Source organism: Zingiber officinale, chromosome 5B (assembly GCF_018446385.1).
Source record: "Zingiber officinale cultivar Zhangliang chromosome 5B, Zo_v1.1, whole genome shotgun sequence".
Lineage (NCBI taxonomy): Eukaryota > Viridiplantae > Streptophyta > Magnoliopsida > Zingiberales > Zingiberaceae > Zingiber > Zingiber officinale.
The window spans coordinates 115,004,912-115,023,445 of NC_055995.1; the positions used below are offsets into that span (position 1 = coordinate 115,004,912).

General features: G+C 34.6%; 2 protein-coding genes across 2 annotated transcripts; one reads left to right on the forward strand and one right to left on the reverse strand.

The window, feature by feature from the left end:
* The first annotated feature begins 1,508 nt into the window (after positions 1 to 1,508).
* On the forward strand, positions 1,509 to 14,587 carry LOC121985436 (AUGMIN subunit 6-like). Its single transcript, XM_042538895.1, has 13 exons — positions 1,509 to 1,814; positions 1,899 to 1,955; positions 2,038 to 2,132; positions 5,859 to 6,009; positions 6,427 to 6,552; positions 6,663 to 6,822; positions 8,430 to 8,490; positions 8,558 to 8,825; positions 9,459 to 9,584; positions 12,865 to 13,008; positions 13,127 to 13,358; positions 13,492 to 13,944; positions 14,157 to 14,587. Exons 1-13 carry the CDS (start codon positions 1,608 to 1,610, stop codon positions 14,195 to 14,197), a joined length of 2,121 nt encoding a protein of 706 aa, XP_042394829.1. The 5' UTR covers positions 1,509 to 1,607; the 3' UTR covers positions 14,198 to 14,587.
* An 802-nt stretch (positions 14,588 to 15,389) lies between these two features.
* LOC121987749 lies at positions 15,390 to 16,106 on the reverse strand. The gene has a single exon (XM_042541483.1). It carries the CDS (start codon positions 16,038 to 16,040, stop codon positions 15,495 to 15,497), a length of 546 nt encoding a protein of 181 aa, XP_042397417.1. The 5' UTR covers positions 16,041 to 16,106; the 3' UTR covers positions 15,390 to 15,494.
* Between the last annotated feature and the right edge of the window lie 2,428 nt (positions 16,107 to 18,534).

Genomic DNA, 18,534 nt, shown 5'->3' on the forward strand with positions numbered 1-18,534 from the left:
AAATTGATGAACAGCATTGTCTTTTTAACATAAATAAAAAATTTTATTTTTTTTTAATGATTCAATTGCTATGTTAACAATTGATTAAAATTACATTATTGTTTATGATAAAAAAATAACTCCTTAATTCTTAAACATGGGTTAGGAAAGGCGATGTATTAGGAAAGTGGAAGAACCATGGTTAAATATATAAAATTATAAAAGTATTTTCATTCTTAAATTTGGTTAATTAGATGTAACATGATTTATTATGTTTAGGAGGAAGGGAAGAAAATGATGATTAAATATATAAAATTATCAATATATTTTTATTTTAAAGTTATTTATTGATTTGATTTTATCGATAGAGATAAGATTGAAAAAAAAAATATTTTGGTTAAGAAAATTTTCCTTCTTAGATAAAAAAAAATTAAAGTTCTTTTCTTTTACTGTAACGGGCTCATTTTCAAAGTTTAAAATTCTCTTACTTTTATTTACCATTCCTCAACTCCTCCCAAATAATACTTAAAACTCTTCATATGATACGGGATCCTTTAGCCCCATCTATCCTGGTCCACCTTTAAATTAGGGGTAATGATTAGAGGAATTTAATGGCCCCCACTTATTTAATAAATGAAGACCATTGAATTCCTCCAATAATTACAATGTATCAAGGTTTGGCCCACTAAAAACGGACCAATATTTTTTTATAGTTCCTAATGTGCTATATTAATGTCACATTATAAATATAAAAATATACTATTCTCTCTCTAATAAAAATTTTTTTCATATAATTTATTTTATAATCTTACGTTACAAATCATGTATCTTTATTTATTATTATTTTTTAATATGTTTATATAATTTTTATTTACTATTTTAATTAATTATCATCTTTAATTTAATTTATTTATAATTAATAAATTCATGATTTTAATTTAATTTAATTTTTATTTTTATTTAATATTTAATTAATTTATGAATTTTAATTTAATTATTATCATATATATATTTATATATTAATTTTTTTGAATATATTTATTTTTAAAAGAAAAAAATACCACTTTAATTATTACTAACCATTCATAAAATAAAACATTATAATTAAATGTTCCCTACAATAATTTAGTTTTTAGTCATTTTTAAAAAATGATAGTATCTTATAATTAATTATGGGCTCCATTTAAAAGAAAAAAATAAATTTAATTTTTTAAATCTACTCTTAATTAAAAAATCTCAAACGCCACCTACGTAATCATAAAATTTTTTTATTAAGATTTTTAATTTTACAAACCTTGTCAAATCAATTTTACAAAACATTGATAATGAGTAACAAGCAATAACCTCCCGTAACACCACGCCTCCCACCTCGCCTTGTGTATTCATTTTATTTCTTTTTTAAAAAACACGTGTAACTAATTCGATTTCCATCTTCGGTATGTCTACGCTGGGTGGTGGTCCCCATACTCAAAGTACCCGCTCCATGCCGTCCCCAACGGGGGCCACCGGTCGAGGTCATACGTGAAAGAGATAAAAGAGAGGCTCAGACTGGAAGATCGATCGAGGGATTATATCGGGAACGGAAGCAGCCAGCGAGCGTAGCAGAGAGGGGATCGGAGATCGGAGAGATGTCGACGGATCGAGAGAAGGAGCGGGAGGCGGAGCTCGAGAGCGCCATGTACACCAATTGCCTCCTCCTCGGCCTCGATCCCTCCGTCCTTGGTGTCGGTCAGGCCGGCGGCGGCCCCTTCGCGGGGCATTTCCGCCACTCCAATCCCAAGTTGGGCGAGCAGCTCCTCTACTTCCTCCTCTGCGCCCTCCGAGGCTCTGCCAAGGTAACAGTTTCGAATGCATTCGGATTGTTGCGATTGTCCCCCCAATTGCTTAAATCTGACGCGGATCTGGTGCGTTTTTTCTAGGAATTTGATAGGGTATGGCCTATCTTCGATTCCGCCCAATCTCGAGATTTCCGGAAGGTTTGTGTTCCCTGGCGATGTTAGTTTTCTCCTCCTTGTATAGCTTGTTTTGCTCAATTCTGTTGTTCTGTTTCCGTCGTAGATTGTGCAAGGGATAATCAGTGAGCTAGAGTCGCAAGGCGTGCTGCCTCGGAGTAATTCTAGGGTTTCTTCTCTCGCAACTTGCTGCGGGCCAAGGTCAATCTGCGTTTTCTATCTTGCACAAGCATTTTTCTTCTTCTTCTCTTGATTCTGGAACCTAGAAATTAGGTTTTCCTTCATCTTCTGTCCAAAATTTGTTATGTTTTTTGAAATAATTAGCAAACTTATGCAGTGTCTATTTCGAGGGCAGGAAGTAGGAATGGAATAGTTTAAATGAAGACAAAAGAAACATATGCATTATATTATCTTAGTTATACTCTATTGCATTTTTTTTGTTTACTGGTTGTCTAAATGAATGCAATAAAAGCACATTGTTACTTGTGTCTATTAGATGCTTAAACTTCATTTTGACTTCTGGTTCATTGTAACCGGTTCAACTCGGTTCAACTAGCTAGTTTGGTCCAATTTTGAAAACACTGGTAACATACATAAGATACATTTGTAGGTCCCACAAGCAGGTAGACTCCAGAACATATTGCATTGGAAGTAATGATAAATTTTCTAAAATTAACCTATTATAGAAGTTTCTGTCAATGGGTTAATAAAAGATTTCATTGTGCTATTTAAATCTTGCCATTGTTGAGTTCATTGCATTATTGTAAATATCTAAATGACTTGTGTACAATAAGTGGATAACTTTATACGGATAATATATTGTTGAGACAATATAAACATTGTCAGGCCCAGTGGCACGACTAGAGGGGATAAATAGGTGCAAATCTGTGATTAAAATAAACTTTTTTGATTGCTCTTGCAAATCCAAGGCTTAAGCATTTATTAGCACTCGTGTTAGTCAAGATAAAAGTTATATAGTGGAAATAAATAAACAAACACGAATAGAACAAGCAACACTATTTTTAAACTCAAGGCATTTAACGTGGTTCGGACACCGTAGTCCTATTACATGACCTATTAACTCATTGGATGAGTGACTCCTTCGAAATCCCCTATCAAATCTTCTCCTTTGGAGGTAATGAGGTAAAGAAACCTCTTATATAATACTTTTTTTTTAAAAAAAAATATGAATTTGAAAGAGTACATAAGAAGTTATCGAAGGGATGTAGAAGATGAACCTTTCCTTGTTCCGAAGCCCTTGGAAGTTGTCTCTCTTTTACTTGAATGTCACAAAAGAATTATAGTATTTTCGTACATTGGTTTTCAAATAAAGAAATTTCCAAAGCTTATATAGGCAAGGCTCCAACGGATACTGCTTTGAATGCCTCCAGTTGATTGAAATCCATTCAATAAACTAGTATTCTAAAATCTATCCATTACCCAACCCTTGGTAGACTCGTCATTCAAAGATCTTTTAATCAACATAAATCTGTTTGAGTTAACTCAACACCATTCAATCGACTCAAGTGGATAAAATCCACTCGAATGGTCTTATTTTAAAACTCAACAGAAACTGTTTATTTTGATTGGTCTATTTAATGCTCTTTAGTTTATTGAACTCAAAATAGCAAGCAATACGTTGTCAGTCGATTACTTAGTTGACTCAGCTATTTAGTTGCTGAAAACCTTATTAGTCCATGAAATCTACTCAAGATTAATCTCATGTAGTCAATTTTGACCCAAAATAACCTTGTACCTTAGCTGAACACATTCCTAGGCAAAACTTGCTCATAAATCTAAGATTACAATGCCTCATAATGTTTCACATGCCAAGAGGCCTCACTTCCAAGTTTTCTTACGTCAACCAAGTGGGCAATCTCTTGCCTCCAAGTTTTCTTCTACGGGGGCAATCTCTCACCTTAACGACTTCTTCTCATCATTGCCACATGTTGCGCTCGAGCATCATGTCAACTCTTGTTGGTCATCTCCATTTGCCAAGGTGTTATTAGACTCCCTTTGTCAACGAGCCTTCGTGACTTTTAGTTGTCAAGAGGCCTTGACTCCAAGACTTTTCTGCCAAGAGGCCTCACTTTGGTTAAGGCTGAGCAATCAGTTCAAAACCGAGCCAATTTAACCGAAACCGAACCAACCAAAATTTGTTCGAACTAACCGAACCGACCAAACTTTCTAACAAAAACCGAACCGATAAAACATCGGTTAATTTAGTTTTTGACCATATTAACTGAACTTTTCAACAGGTATACATTTATATCCGATTTTAACTTTTAAGTTGGTGACTTTGAGAATGTGTGCTTGCTTATCATTGCAAGTGGCAACTTTGAGAATGTGGTGTCATTGAAGATCATGCAAAATTAGAAGTTGGATACTATCCCTCATTCAAATCCTTGACAATTGTGATGGTTGCAAAAAGGGAATGAAATAAATCGGTTTAACTGATTAAGAGTTTTAAAACTGAGATCGAATTGAATTAACCAATATTTTTTAATAAAAAAACTGAATTTATGAAATAACTGAACCGAACTTTTAAATTTGGTGGGTTCGATCGGTTAATTAAGTTTAACCGAACTTTTGCTCACCCTTCCTTCTGGTTTTCCTCCTTGGCATTTGTAGCGGTTGAGCATCTCGCCAGCTCTTGTTGATCATCTCCATCTGCCAAGGTGTTCTTGGACTTTTCCTTTTGTCAACGGGCCTATTGGACTTCTTCATCTGTCAATGCTTGTTAAACTTCCTCGTCTGCCTAGGTTCTCTTAAACTCTTCCTTCTACCAATAGATATTGAACTTCTCCATCTGCTAAGGTTCACCAATCACCCCTTAACTTCTCTGCCAAGTACCTTTTAGATTTTTTCTTTACTTGACACCTGGTTGACCTTGACAACTTGAATCATTCTTGCATCAACAATCTTTTTTTTCCTCTCGACACCTGTTGGAACACCTCCCTATCAAGTTCCCACATCTCACATTTGACATACATATCAAATTCAAAGCGTAAACCTACAAGCTGGTCAACTTAACCACTTGGGACATGATTGCACCAACAAAAATGATCAACACTGAGGTCGTGTTTCCTATGAGGGAAGGGAAGGCCAAGAATATTTCCTTGATACTAGGTATAAAAAAATAGGAGACATAAATATGGAAGAACAGAACTGATAGAGCATTTCTCTCATATTGTTTCCTTGAAGGGAAAGAAACATATAATAATTGTTTGTTTGCATCATGTTGGAAGGACTCATATGAGGGAAGAATCATTATCCAAATCTTTTATTTTTTTCAAAAGCTTTAAATAACTATATATATATTCTCTGCAATGAAATGAAGAACTTTTGGATCCCTTAATACCTTTCTCTCTGCTTCTTTTCTTTCTACCATTTTTTTTCCCTTCCTGCAGCGTAAATGATTCAAATACATAACCTGATGTTTAGTGGTATATGACAACAAAATGATGGACTTAATATTTATGTTCACAGGGTTTCAGTATAAAAGCAAAACTTATTTTAGTCCATAGACATAGCATGGCTATATGTAATGTAGGAGCATCTGAATAAAGAGCTTTCACTTTATTCTTTTGGGATCATGATCTACATTGGATGTGTTAGTGAAACATAGCATTCTAAATTTAATACAATTTACATAACTTTATGACAATTCTGTCAATCCATATATCACCAATACAACTTGGAATCTCAAGTAGATTTTGTTCTCTTGCTTTCTTATGTTACTTCAAATTTATCTTATTTTTTTCTCTGCTGCACAAGATGGCAAGCCGTGTGTTTTTATTCGTTTACTTATAATTTAGTTTAATTGTGTCACAGTAACCAGACTGAATCACATTTCTTCACATGACTTCTTTGCTAAATAATGGAATCTATATGATGTTTATAGCATTATTTCATTCTTAAATGCAGATTCGTGGAGCTTCTTTGGCAACTTTCTGTGCATGCTCTGCGAGAAGTTCATCAGCGGACATTTGCTGATGATATATCTTCTAATTCTCTGCCTCCAGTATTGACAGAAGCTTCTTATCAAAATGCTGCTGCATTGCTTCAAGTGACTAAGGTAATTCCATGAATTGTCACGTTGAATTACTCTGGCAACTAAGGGAATTCTAGATGTTAATTTATTTCTATTTCCTGAATGTTAGAAGATTGTGTATCTATTGTCCAATCTATGTCGAAGATGTATTTTTAATGTGATGAGACTTTTAATTGCAATATTCAAAAGTTATAGTGATACTAGAACAGTCCTATAAAATGTCTAATTAAGTCAGACGTGAGCTAGTGAAGTTCTTACCCTTGAAACCATATATTTTCTAACAAACAGAATTATTCCTCTTGCCTTTTGTTTTTTGGGTTTTAAATCTAGGTATCCCTTTTAAACTTGTGATGTTTTAAAACACCTGATATAGTTAAAACTTAAAAGATTTGATTATTTGTGGTTAACTTGGTTACTAAATGACTAAAATTCTATTGGCAGGCTAGAATAGCTCTTGAGAGAAGGAAATTTATGGAAAAAGCAAATGCTGCTGTTCATAGACAATCTGCTTGGTCAAATTTAGCCCATGAAATGACAGCAGAATTTCGTAGCCTTTGTGCAGAAGAGGTAGAGGATACCTTCCAGATAATACTACAATTTGAGTTACATCCTAAATTTATTGGGTTTTTCTGTATACAATTACTGATATTACCTTCTAAAACCTATTGCTTTATCAGGCCTATTTGCAACAAGAGTTGGAAAAACTGCAGGACATGCTAAACAAAGCTAAAGTGGAAGGGGAGTCCTTTGATGATCACATTTCCAGCTCTCTTGGTCAGAATTCACACTTGATTGCCAAAGCTACTCGTCTATGGGAATCATTATTAGCTCGAAGGAGTAAGTACAGAAATGAACATGAAAATTTATTACTCCTTTGCTATTTGTACCATAGTGGGTAGGATTGACCAATCCCGATGTGGATCTGCCGAGTTGGTTCATGATTTGCTAATGCTGATTTGATTCTGAGTGAGAAATTGTACACCCCTCAAGTTTGTGAAATCTTGATTAATCAAGGTCAAATTAGGGAAAATTCTTGATTAATAGGTAGTAATTGGTTGGGATACTGGATAATTGGTTGAATCGGAGAGAAATCGCTTCAATTTGGCATATTTTTTTCAATTTTTGCGCGTGAATCTTTTTATAATGATAGGAGTTGGGACCAGGGCCGTTCGAACTTATAGATCTTTATCTGGAACGGAGTCTTGCTCATGCTTTTTAGAGGAAGAGAGCTCCGGGTGAATGATTTAGTGCTTGCAGAGGTGGATAAGATCAAGGCAAATAAACTGACCTCTGCTTTTGGAAGTTCTCGAGGAGAAAGATGGGAGGTGTTCTAATGCAGCATTGGGATGAACACAAGCCTCACACACAGGAGAATTAGAATTCTTATTATTCAAAGTTAACTACTGTATAAAGAGACAAGACACTTTTTATAGATTTGTTACGCTACAAAATAGGAAATAACTCGACAAACTAGGAATATATCAATCACTGACAGTTGATTGCCAAATCAGAGTTGAATTACTAAAGACAACTCATCAATTCAATTCTTAATCTGTATCATTCCCCACTGAGAAGAACTCAATCCCATCGAGTGAGGAGGTTAAGAGATCAATGATGCCTTAGGTAAGTAGAAAGTGGGAGTGCCGCTATAGATGAAGTGATTTATCGTCGCACTATTTCTTCAAGTAACTTGGGGGGGGGGGGGGGGGGGGAAGGTTTCAAAGCTCATCCTCCTAATCCAAGCATTGTTGATGCTCGAAAGCCCCTTCTAATGAACTAGATACCACTAGTTGTTGCTATGAGGAGCTAATATGTGTGTGTGTGTGTTTTTTTTTTGAAATTCCACTAGATAGCTAAGTAGAATATTAAAATTGTTATGCATTTTCAAAGTTATGCAAAAAATAAAGGAAATATAAAAAATGACCAATAGAATAATCAGTTCAGTCTAAAATTTAATTTTATTTGATTTTTGTATAATCTCCAAATATCCTCTTCTCTCTTCCAAGATTATCTACTGAGGTACATGAACCTTACTTATGCAGTGTCTCTTCTTTTATAAGTTTTTTTTTTTTAAATTACTTTGTCTTATCATGATTTGAGCAAAATAGACTTGGTGTACTGAAAATAATATAAGTAGAGTAAACAATTCTATTTTTGACTAAATAGAAATAAAATTACAATTTAGACCTTGATTTGGTTTATTTAAAATAGTCTACCTCTATTTGCATCACCACATTCCTTCGATTATGATGATCACTTGAGCTCTTAGAGAAATTTTACCCTGACCATCGAATATGGTAATGATTATTATTTTGTGTTTTTTCTCTTAATCAATGTTTGTCTTGATATGCTAATAGATGTAGTAATTTAAGTTTATGCTCAAAATTTTCCAGCTTCACCCAATTGCTTTGCCAATCTTGAAGAAATGTTTCTTCAATGTGCAGGCCAACATGAAATTTTAGCTTCTGGCCCAATCGAGGATTTGATTGCCCTTCGTGAACATAGGTGAATCTGTGTGTTTTTGACTATATCTCTACTTTGTTGGCTTATTATGTTTGCTTTGTTTTGCTAGATATCGAATCTCCGGCTCAGCTTTGCTTGCAGCTACGGATCAAAGTTCACATATTCCATCTTCAGATGCCATGTCCGTTTCTTCTGATGAGGTTTCTTCACATGGAGGTATTAGGGAACATATGGATTCACTTCATTGCCAAGGTAAAATTAACACTCTCTCGAAGATGGTCGATAAAGGTGTAGCTCCACCAACAGTTGATGTTGCTGAAGTTTTTAGACGGTGGACTCATGCTTTACAACGTATTCATAAACATTCTCTTCATCTGGTAAGTTTATTCATTTTAAGCAAGTGTTGTGGGAATATATATTTGTTAGATATTCTGTAATATATTCATGAAGGTTAAATAAGAATTTCATGTAGTACATAACGAACAAATTGTATAAATCAAGATGGATAAATATTTTATATGGGATATATACACCTGCTAATCCTATTTCTTGAAAATCTACTGAAATTTTTTTACTATTGACAATGCCACAAAATCTTTGTTCATAAACAAAGTTTTCCCAGTTACTTATTATATTACTGATGATTAAATCGAGATCTCTCAACTTGTCCAGTGCACTGTCTTTCAAACAAAAATTTTAGCCTACCCGTAAAAACAAAAGACTATGCTATCTGCATTTTAATTATTTTGGACAGGCCAAAATTCTGTTGTTTGTTTGTGCATTGTTTGCCTCTGAGAGGGAAACTGCTAATACTTGAGATTGAAATTATGATATAAGTTGTAACTTGTGGAAACAACTACAGCACACTCATTAATTACGGACTTCAGCTTTGGAGCCAAGTGTTGTCCATGAAATTAGAACTATAAATGATATAATGATTTAAACCAACTCTGCTACTGATATATCTTGCCTATACCAACTCGTAATTTTGTTAACTTATTCTATGGCAGGTCAAGGCTAATGATGGAGAGGGCCCAGAGCTACTTCAGACTTCATCTAATAGTAGTACCAGTGGTCATGGCATGTCAATGGCAGCAACTCTTGCTGAACATCACCAACATCTAGTTAGCATACAAGTAAGGTTACATTTAGTGCTATTTTTTTTTTTCTTCTACAATCTTGATTGTGGATCTCCAAAGTAGTATGATATAAATTTATAATCTCTATAATATGAGGAAATTTACCACTAGGCATTTAGTGAACACAGAAAATCTGGTAAACAAATTGTGGACAAACTGAAAAGATAATATCAATTTGGGAAAACATATCTCCTTTTTTTAATTGGATCCGAGTCTTGTGCAATTTGGCAATATTCTTGTTTAATTGATTCACCTAGACAAGTCTGAATGATTTGGGATAGGTTCTGTGAGCAGTGGGCATGTTGTGCAAGTATGCTTTACCCACTCACTGCATTGATTCATACTGTAATTTTACAGTCAAGATTCATAAGTCATGTCAATCCTACAGGCAATGAGTGATATGTAAACATATATCCACTCATCCCTTGAGAATTCTTGCCTTGCGTGAGGATTATGACTCTTAGGAATACTATGAGATAAGGAACAACAACACATAATACTTTATATGGTCTTCACTCGACCCTTTTCAGTCAGGTTTGTAATTGAAAAAATTTGTGAGCGCTCATAAGATTGCTATATTACAATTCCTGGGTAATTGTGGATATGGGTGATAATTTATCATTCTTGTGTAGGATGGAGTAGAAGAATAAAATTCAAGATGAGTTTGCGCCAGTTTTTCATAAGGGTTTGGGTTCGGGCAGTATCAAGTATTTGATTTGTTCTCATCCCTTGGAGAGAACAGAATAGTTTCACTGTTTATCGCCATTTGTTTGCTTTTTCTTATATTTTATGTTCAGAATCTCATAGTAAACATGCATGGTCATTCAACTAATTTTTATAAATGAAAATTTTCTCACTGCTTGGGAAGCTCTTCTTTAATGACATCTAAGTGTAGCAGTATTGAGATTCAAGATAGACAAGCATAAGACATTGGGAAAACAATTGTTATTGGTCCATGTGCTTGCAAAAGGAGCCAGATAAACTATAGGAAACATTAAACCCTGATGATAGGTTGGAACCGAAATGATCTTGGTTCGGATGGCCATCGATAGCTGGCACTAGATTGAAATTCAAAATTGAGTACAAAAGTAAAAAAATATAAGATTATTTAATATCATGATGAAAATAAAAAACTGGTCACACTTAGCACAAGCTCAAAAAACAAATACATATTAAAATGGACAGACATATTTTAATCCAAACAATTACATTATTATAATAGCATTTTTCTAAAATATAATTTAATATCAACACATGTATAAAGTAAAAAAAAATAGGGGCTAGGTCAAGTTGAGCCATGTTGGCCACATCTGCATTTTCATTGATCAATGACTAGAAAGTAGTTAGAATTCATTCCATATGCACAACCAAATGAAAAAAAAAAACATAAACACTTTCTTCAACTCCGAAAACAATTTACTCAAGGATGTGAAAAAGTTAAAATGAAATGGACCTTAAGTGAAAATGATTGTGTATTTTCATTTTTTTTTAGAGAAAATATGATTAGTTTGAAGTTGTTAACCAATTTGGAATCCAACATTGAGGCTATGATTTATTAAACATAGGTGCATAATTTGTGATATCTTCTGTCAAGGAGAGAATTATCTTCATATGGTTCACTAGACACCAAAAATATGCCCCCCACTGGGTGTTGAGTTGGCTAGAGGGTGACAGATTTACTACAATGAGATATGGATCGATTCTCGACAAACACATACGCTTGGGGAAAAATTCCTCCCACCCCCTAGACATTTGGCGGTCGGCTATAAACTAACCCCGTAATTTACCTTCCTTCACATAACTGGGTTGTGAGAGGTGCTTAGGTGAGCGTAATCATCTTTTGTTACAACTAGACATCCAAAATATGGCTATGTTTTGTGTAAATTATTTCTTATCTACTGAATTTGTTATTTTGTGCTGAAACTGTCTTAATTAGAAATAACTAATTCTTCTAAGTTTCTATGGTTGTTATAGCCCCTCTTTGCACAAATTTTTGTTGGACCCCCAACTTTTCTTCCTTCACTCCTCGCTCTCCTTTTTGTTTTTCCACTCGAACTTCACTGCATTTCACTATTTTGGTTACACAATATCATATATTTTCCAATTATTTTTTGCTTTCATAAAAATAATTTCACCAGTTCAGCATACAGTGTCTTGTGACTTCTAGATTGTTTTTTTGCTCGTTTTTTCAGCTAAACGAAGTATTCAGTGCCATGTTCCTCTTCACAACTATTATCTAGTTGCTTTCTAAATTCTATGTGAAAGCTTTACGAATTCCACTGCTTTTCCATGATTGATCAAAGAAGTGTTCCAGTCCTAATTCATGATAAATCTTTTGAAATTGAAGTAGATTGTACATTGGATGCATATCTGAACTGAACCCTGAAGGTTTTGCACAAGTGCACTTAAAGGGACCTCAATGGTGCCTTTCTGGCATCTTTAACACAGAAGAGGCAGTATAATAACCTATCAACATGCATTCATGGTCCTCGTCATCATTCTTTTGAACAATTATTTTTACAATACAACCAAATAACTACTCATAGCTTTTGTCACATTTTTAAATGTATATGAAATTATAAGTGGATTCTGTTAGCATTAAGTTTGAAAAGTCGCTGTTAAGCCTCTGGCGCTGTGCAAGAAATTTATACTAGGACTACAGAAAATAAGAATTTTGATTGTCCTACGTCTTGAAAAATATGAAATGGGATTTGGTGACACTGGTGAAAAAGCCACTTATTGGATATCCTTTAGTTGATTGTTGCAGCATAGGGATCAGATTAATGAACTCTCTCATACAGTATGAGGTTGTCTACATTATCATTCTTGCCCACTATGACTATTTCTTGTGAGCCTTAGTTGATCCTTGATCTATCAAGGGCAATGGTGCAACCAAGGGGCTGAATCTCTGGGCTAGAATGGTAGGCCTAATTAACAAGATAAAATAGGCTCTAAGAACTTTGCAGTTACTAATTGTGGATAACATTGTGTTGTTCCACTTCTTGCATGAGTTGTAATTTTGAGAAATCTTTTTGGACAAGAGAGTTTTCTATTTGAATCCTTTGTAAAGAAATGTTCAAGGCTGCTTCCTATGCACATCCTGGTTAGTTCACACACCATTTTCCATGGTCAGACAAGAGATCCCTGGACAAGGGAGTTTCCTTGCAGCCCAATAACTTTTCTTTCTTTCTATAACTGATAATTTTTCTTTTTAAGGAAAATAAATTTCCAACTTACTTATAGTTGTATATAGATTTAACCTTTTGTTTTGGTGCAGGGACTAGTTAGTCAACTAAAAGAGGCAATTCCATCGATGCAGAAATCCATTGCAGAGCTTACTGAAGAAGTAAATATTTCTTCAACTACAATGGACGGGTTTAGTGCAAGGTCAACTTTAAGCACGCAGTCCCAAGTGCCTCAAGTAAGAACAAAGCTTTACTTCTTGAATTAGTAAGCTTGTCTGAGTATCTTAAATTCTTATCATTTGTTTTTATTTCTTTTTTTCCCTCGTAATACTTTTTTTCTTAAACATTGATCAGGGCGTTGCTAATGACGAAATTGATGACTTGAATTCTAGACTCTCTTCCATTCAGTCTGAGAAAGTTTCCACCAGTTCTGTTTTGAAACTCCCTCATTTGATCAGTGTGGCCCCAAATTCGTCGGCAAAAAGCATGCACACAGCAAAGCAGTCAAGTGCTCCTGAATCCGTCCAGGAATATTTCCCCACGGTCACATCAGTGACACCACAGATTGCACATGATCATGCAGATGGTCAGTTGAAAGATTTCGTTTCCTACTCTAGTCTCTCTCAAACATATTAACCGATGTGGAATTTTTCAACATATTTTATTTCTTTTCGAGAATCACTTTAATTACAGCTGGATATCTTTTTCCCCTTGTACAGAGAATGGCAATAATGATGTTCGGAGTATTAGACGTTCTGTTCGTGAATCAGCACTGTCAGGACTGGCAAACAACTCAAAATTGCGAAAAGATAGAAGCAACGATCATGGTTCTCAACACTACTTCTTGCCTATGTCTACAGGAGCTTCTCTAGTAGAAGTAGATGCCTCTCCTATTGAAAACAAACGAGGAGTCTTTCCACCACCAGAAATTCATGTTCCCAGCAGTTACAGACATCCACTAAAAACTGACAGCCAACTAGATTCTCATGCCACTTTATCCGACAATTCACTTGGAATCCATGGTCACACATCTCTGCAAAGCTTAACCCAGTCACCCATTGTTAACTTGAAAAACCCTCTTCTCGACATCAATGATTCTCTGGATCAAGTTTACTCGCCTCCATTTCTTATGGATTCATCATTCTTCCAGGATGCATACGAGGACTTGCTCGGTACACACTTCTCCCACTGAATTTATGCATATTATATGTTTTGCTATATTTTTACCCAGTTTAGCGTGCTGAGAGTGGTAGTGATATCTAGAAATTTCGTAGGCGAATTTGTGTTTTCTTCTCTTTCTTATATTACCTCCTGTCATTATAATCTCAACATTTATCAAGTAGCTTTTCAACAATTATTTGAAAGTGTCTATTCCTCCTTGCAGCCCCATTATCTGAAACTGAAGTTGCCCTAATAGACTACTAGAGATCGCATCATCTCAGCCATCCGACAAATAGTCCTTCAGTTACCGAATACCCTCGGTCTCAAGGAGCAGCAGAATTCAGATGCTACCTGCCGAATGCAACCGGGAAACCTGTACATTGAAGTAGAGGCTTGCATTCAAGCATGACTGACTGGGCAAGGCGTACACGGTACATCGATCTACCGATGCTAAAACACCCAAGGTTTTTGTCTGCCATAGTTACAGCAGCTTCTTGTATTGTAATATTCAATTGTTCAATGCCTTAAGCATTACTGGCATCTTGAGGAACATTGTTCATATCAGACCTTGTCAAAATTTTTTCTTCTCTTTTCACCAAAATAGCAAGAATATCTTTAGTGACAATGGCTATAAGCTCTACTTTTATTCTCAAATATTTTTACATGATCGTTATGTAATCGGATATCTATAGGAGTGTAAATGAGTCAAGCCGTTCGTGAGCTATTCGAAGTTCGATTCGATAAAAGATCGTTTGAGCTCGTTTAATGAGGTTCGTTAAGATAAACAAATCAAACTCAAGTTTCATAATATTCGACTTGTTAGTTCGTGAACATGTTCGTTAAGTTCATAAATTAATTTTTAAATACAAAAAATAATAGTTTTGATATTAAATTTATAGATTTTACATTTACTTGTGAAAACACATGGAAAAATATATTAAATTTATTTATTAGAATAAAATTATAAATTTTAACAAGAATATTATAATTTTTTAAAATATATAATTTAGTTTTTAATGAATATTTAAATTTATAATTTATATTTATTAAGCTCGTTTAGGCTCGGTAAAAGCTCGAATGAGCTCGTGAGCTATGAATATATTCGTTAAATAAAGCTCGAGCTCAGCTCGATTATAAACGAGCTAAACTCAAACATCCAAAAGTTTGGCTCGGTTCGGTTCGATTACACCACTAGATATCTAGTTCTTGCGAGTTGATTAATCCTGAGATGGACGGTTTGGTCTTATATTTCATCCACTAAGTAAATTGGAAAGAATTGGATTTTTCTAGTGCGATGATCGTTATAATTCATATAGATCTTTAGCTATTATGTTAGAGATATTATGTGTCATTTTTATATTAAAGAAACATCCTTCCTTTGAGAAACAATGAATCTTGGCTAGTTCACAATCATCAAGAATCAAATGAGAGAACATGAATTCAAATTTATCTTAGTTTTTATTCACAATCATAAGTTTTGTTTATTCACACAAATGCATATTAATTTAAGATATCTCCCTGTTCATCAATTCTTCAACCTTCGCATGACGAAGAGATGACGTCACACCTCCACCAGAAACCACTCTTCTCCTTCAGCGAATTCCCACGAGACGCCGGCAACCGCATCACCGTGAGTCTCGTCCCTTTCTTCATCTCCGCCGTTGGATTCTTTCTCTTCTTCAACGTCACGCTCTTCTTCTTCTTCTTCTTCTTCTTCCATGGTCAATGATTCATGGAAGGTATTGCAATTAGCGTACAGCTTCTCGACCATTTCTGTGGCGGATAAGTGGTGGCGGCGACCTTCTTCGCCGTCGTCGTCGGCGACGGCGCCTGCATCGACAAGCCTCCAGGCGACGAGGCGGTGGTTGAGGAGGACATCGAGAGATTTGAGCTTCCGGGCGCCCTTGGCTTTGTCTCTGGACTTGGACTCGGGAATCGACCGCGATTCCTTGCCCCGGGCGCCCCGGCAGATCTTCCCGGTGAACTTGGGGTGGTTGGTGGGCTTCGCGGTCGCCTTGGCGATGGGCGGCGCGGCCGCGGCCTTGGACGCTGGCTTGGCGATGGAAGTGACGCGCACCATTCCGTGATTCTTCCCGTTTCTCTCCATGGCAATTGGCGGTGGCGGAGGAGGAGCAAGAAGAAGACGAAGGAGGAGGTTGCTTCTCTGTCGGTTGTTCTAGTTCCGTGGAGAAGAGAAGTTGTCCATTTTTAAACGAAAATGTTTCATTTTGCCCCTGTTAGTTCATAAAATTATCAAACTAATTCCCCAAAACTGGCCTTCATCTTAGACTAGACCCGTAACCGAGTTAATAGGTCGGTCGGTTACCTATATCGACCCCAATTGAATGGCCCAATCTGTAACCGGCACGTGGCCTCCTGATTATTTGGGGGTTCATTAGTTTTTTTTTAAAAATTTTTTAATTATAATTTTTTATTTAATATATTTTTAATATTTTAGTAATATTAATGGTATTTTTTTGTTTAAACTAATTTTTTAATCTATTTATTTTGTATGAGACACTATTCTATGTTTCTATTAAAATTAATTTTATAATTTATTTATCTTGAATTATTTGATATGAAACTATTTTATCTTTAACTTATTAAATTTATTATTATTTTTTAACTCTCGTAATTACTTATTTTATTTATTTAATATTAAATTTATAAAAACAACGGATAAAACTTATAACTTGCATAATAATAATTTATTTAATAATAAAATTATATAAGGGTAAAAGTTATTATTGAACTAATAATAATAATAATAATAATAATAATAATAATAATAATAATTAATTTCACTTTTTAATGTACTCTGCACATTTGATCAGTATTAAGAGAGGGAATAAAATAATATATAATGATGAATTATAACAAATATTCTTTTAATATTTCTAAAAAATGCTAGAGATTAAATGATAATATTTTTTTTTGTAAAAATAGTTAAAATATACAAATAATTCTCTTATCCAGGACTATTTAGAAGCCCTTTCAATTTTACAATTAAAAGAGGCCAGATGTGCGATTAGGGGAGCTAAAAAAAGAAAAAAAAAAGAAACAGAAAACAAGAGGTCTGTTATAAAGCTACATAACATACTATACGGTAAAGTAGAGAATAATTTAGAGAGCGAGAATTCACTTACTTTGTTTTTTTATTGTCATCACGTATTTCTTTCACATAAGTCACTATTTATTGGTTTCATGCATACACCTTTCATCTCCCACATTGTAGGTTACAAGACTCTATAACTATGAGTATTGTAATGAGAGAGTAATGGAGGATAATGAGATAATAAAGATCATATCTTGTAACACTAATATGTGAATAATATGGACATCTACTAAAATATATTATTCATAACACTTCTCATGAATGTTCATCTTTGACATGTAACACTGCCACGTTAAAAACCTTATAAAAAAAACCCAATGGAAAAAATTGGTCAAGGAAAAGTATAGTGTGTAACTTCCCCCTTCTGAGCATATGTCACTTGACATCTTTCAATTATAGCATTTCAATCTTATGAATAAGCTTTTCAAATGTTAAAGTTGGTAGTGATTTTGTAAACAAGTCTGTCAAATTGTCACTCAAACGAATTTGTTGAACACTAATTTTTCCGTTCTTTTGAAGCTTATGAGTGAAAAAGAATTTTGATGTATCCTTCCTTCAATTGAGTAATACATGTAGTATTATCTTCGAAAAACACAGTAGGTACTTCTTTGTTTAGGGCATGCCACTTGTTCCTCGAATATGATGGATAACAGATCTCAACCTCTCTTGACTTGTTTCATAAATCGCCAATAATTTAGCATGATTAGAAGTAGCAGCTTTATCTATATAAAACCTTTTAAATACTTTGGTTGTATAAGCTGACTGATATAAAAAGGTATCATTTTCTAAGCGTTTCATTTGTAAATCTAGGCAAAATTGTCTTTATAAGGTCTTTCATTTCAAATTTTTGCTTCAGTAACAACTCTTTCAATCTCTTCAGGAGTTCCAATGAAATTTAAATCATCAACATAAACAACAATGATAGCAAATTTAGATTCAAATCTTTTAATGAAAACATATGGACAAATGAGATCATACATATAACCTTGTTTTATCAAATGTTCACCAAGTCTATAGGTCTCGTGTGACTGGCAAGAGAGAGATGAATTGTCCTAAAAAAATAAGTATACCTTTCTCGAAATTTATAACTTTAATTAAGACAAACACTTTACTAAAATAAACTAAAATTCATAAAAGAAGTACGAAACAAATAGATTTACTTGATTTGTAACTGGGGAGGTTTCTAATCTAAGGCAAATGAAACTCAACTAATCAACTCTTTCTTCGACATAAGTCGTTAGCAGAGATGTCTCGTATAGAACGTTGAACGCATAGACAAATGAAGAACAGAGTGAAAGAATTCGAATACAGAAAGTATTGTGTCAAATGAAGGGCACTAGGGCTCCTTTTATAGGCTTACTGGTCAAAGTGACCATTTGTTGACATGGCGCGGTCCGGGTGCCCAAACCATCTCCGGGCACTTGGACTGTTGTTGACGTGAATCCAAAAGTTGATCCACAGCGACGAGGCATCCTTCGGGCACCCT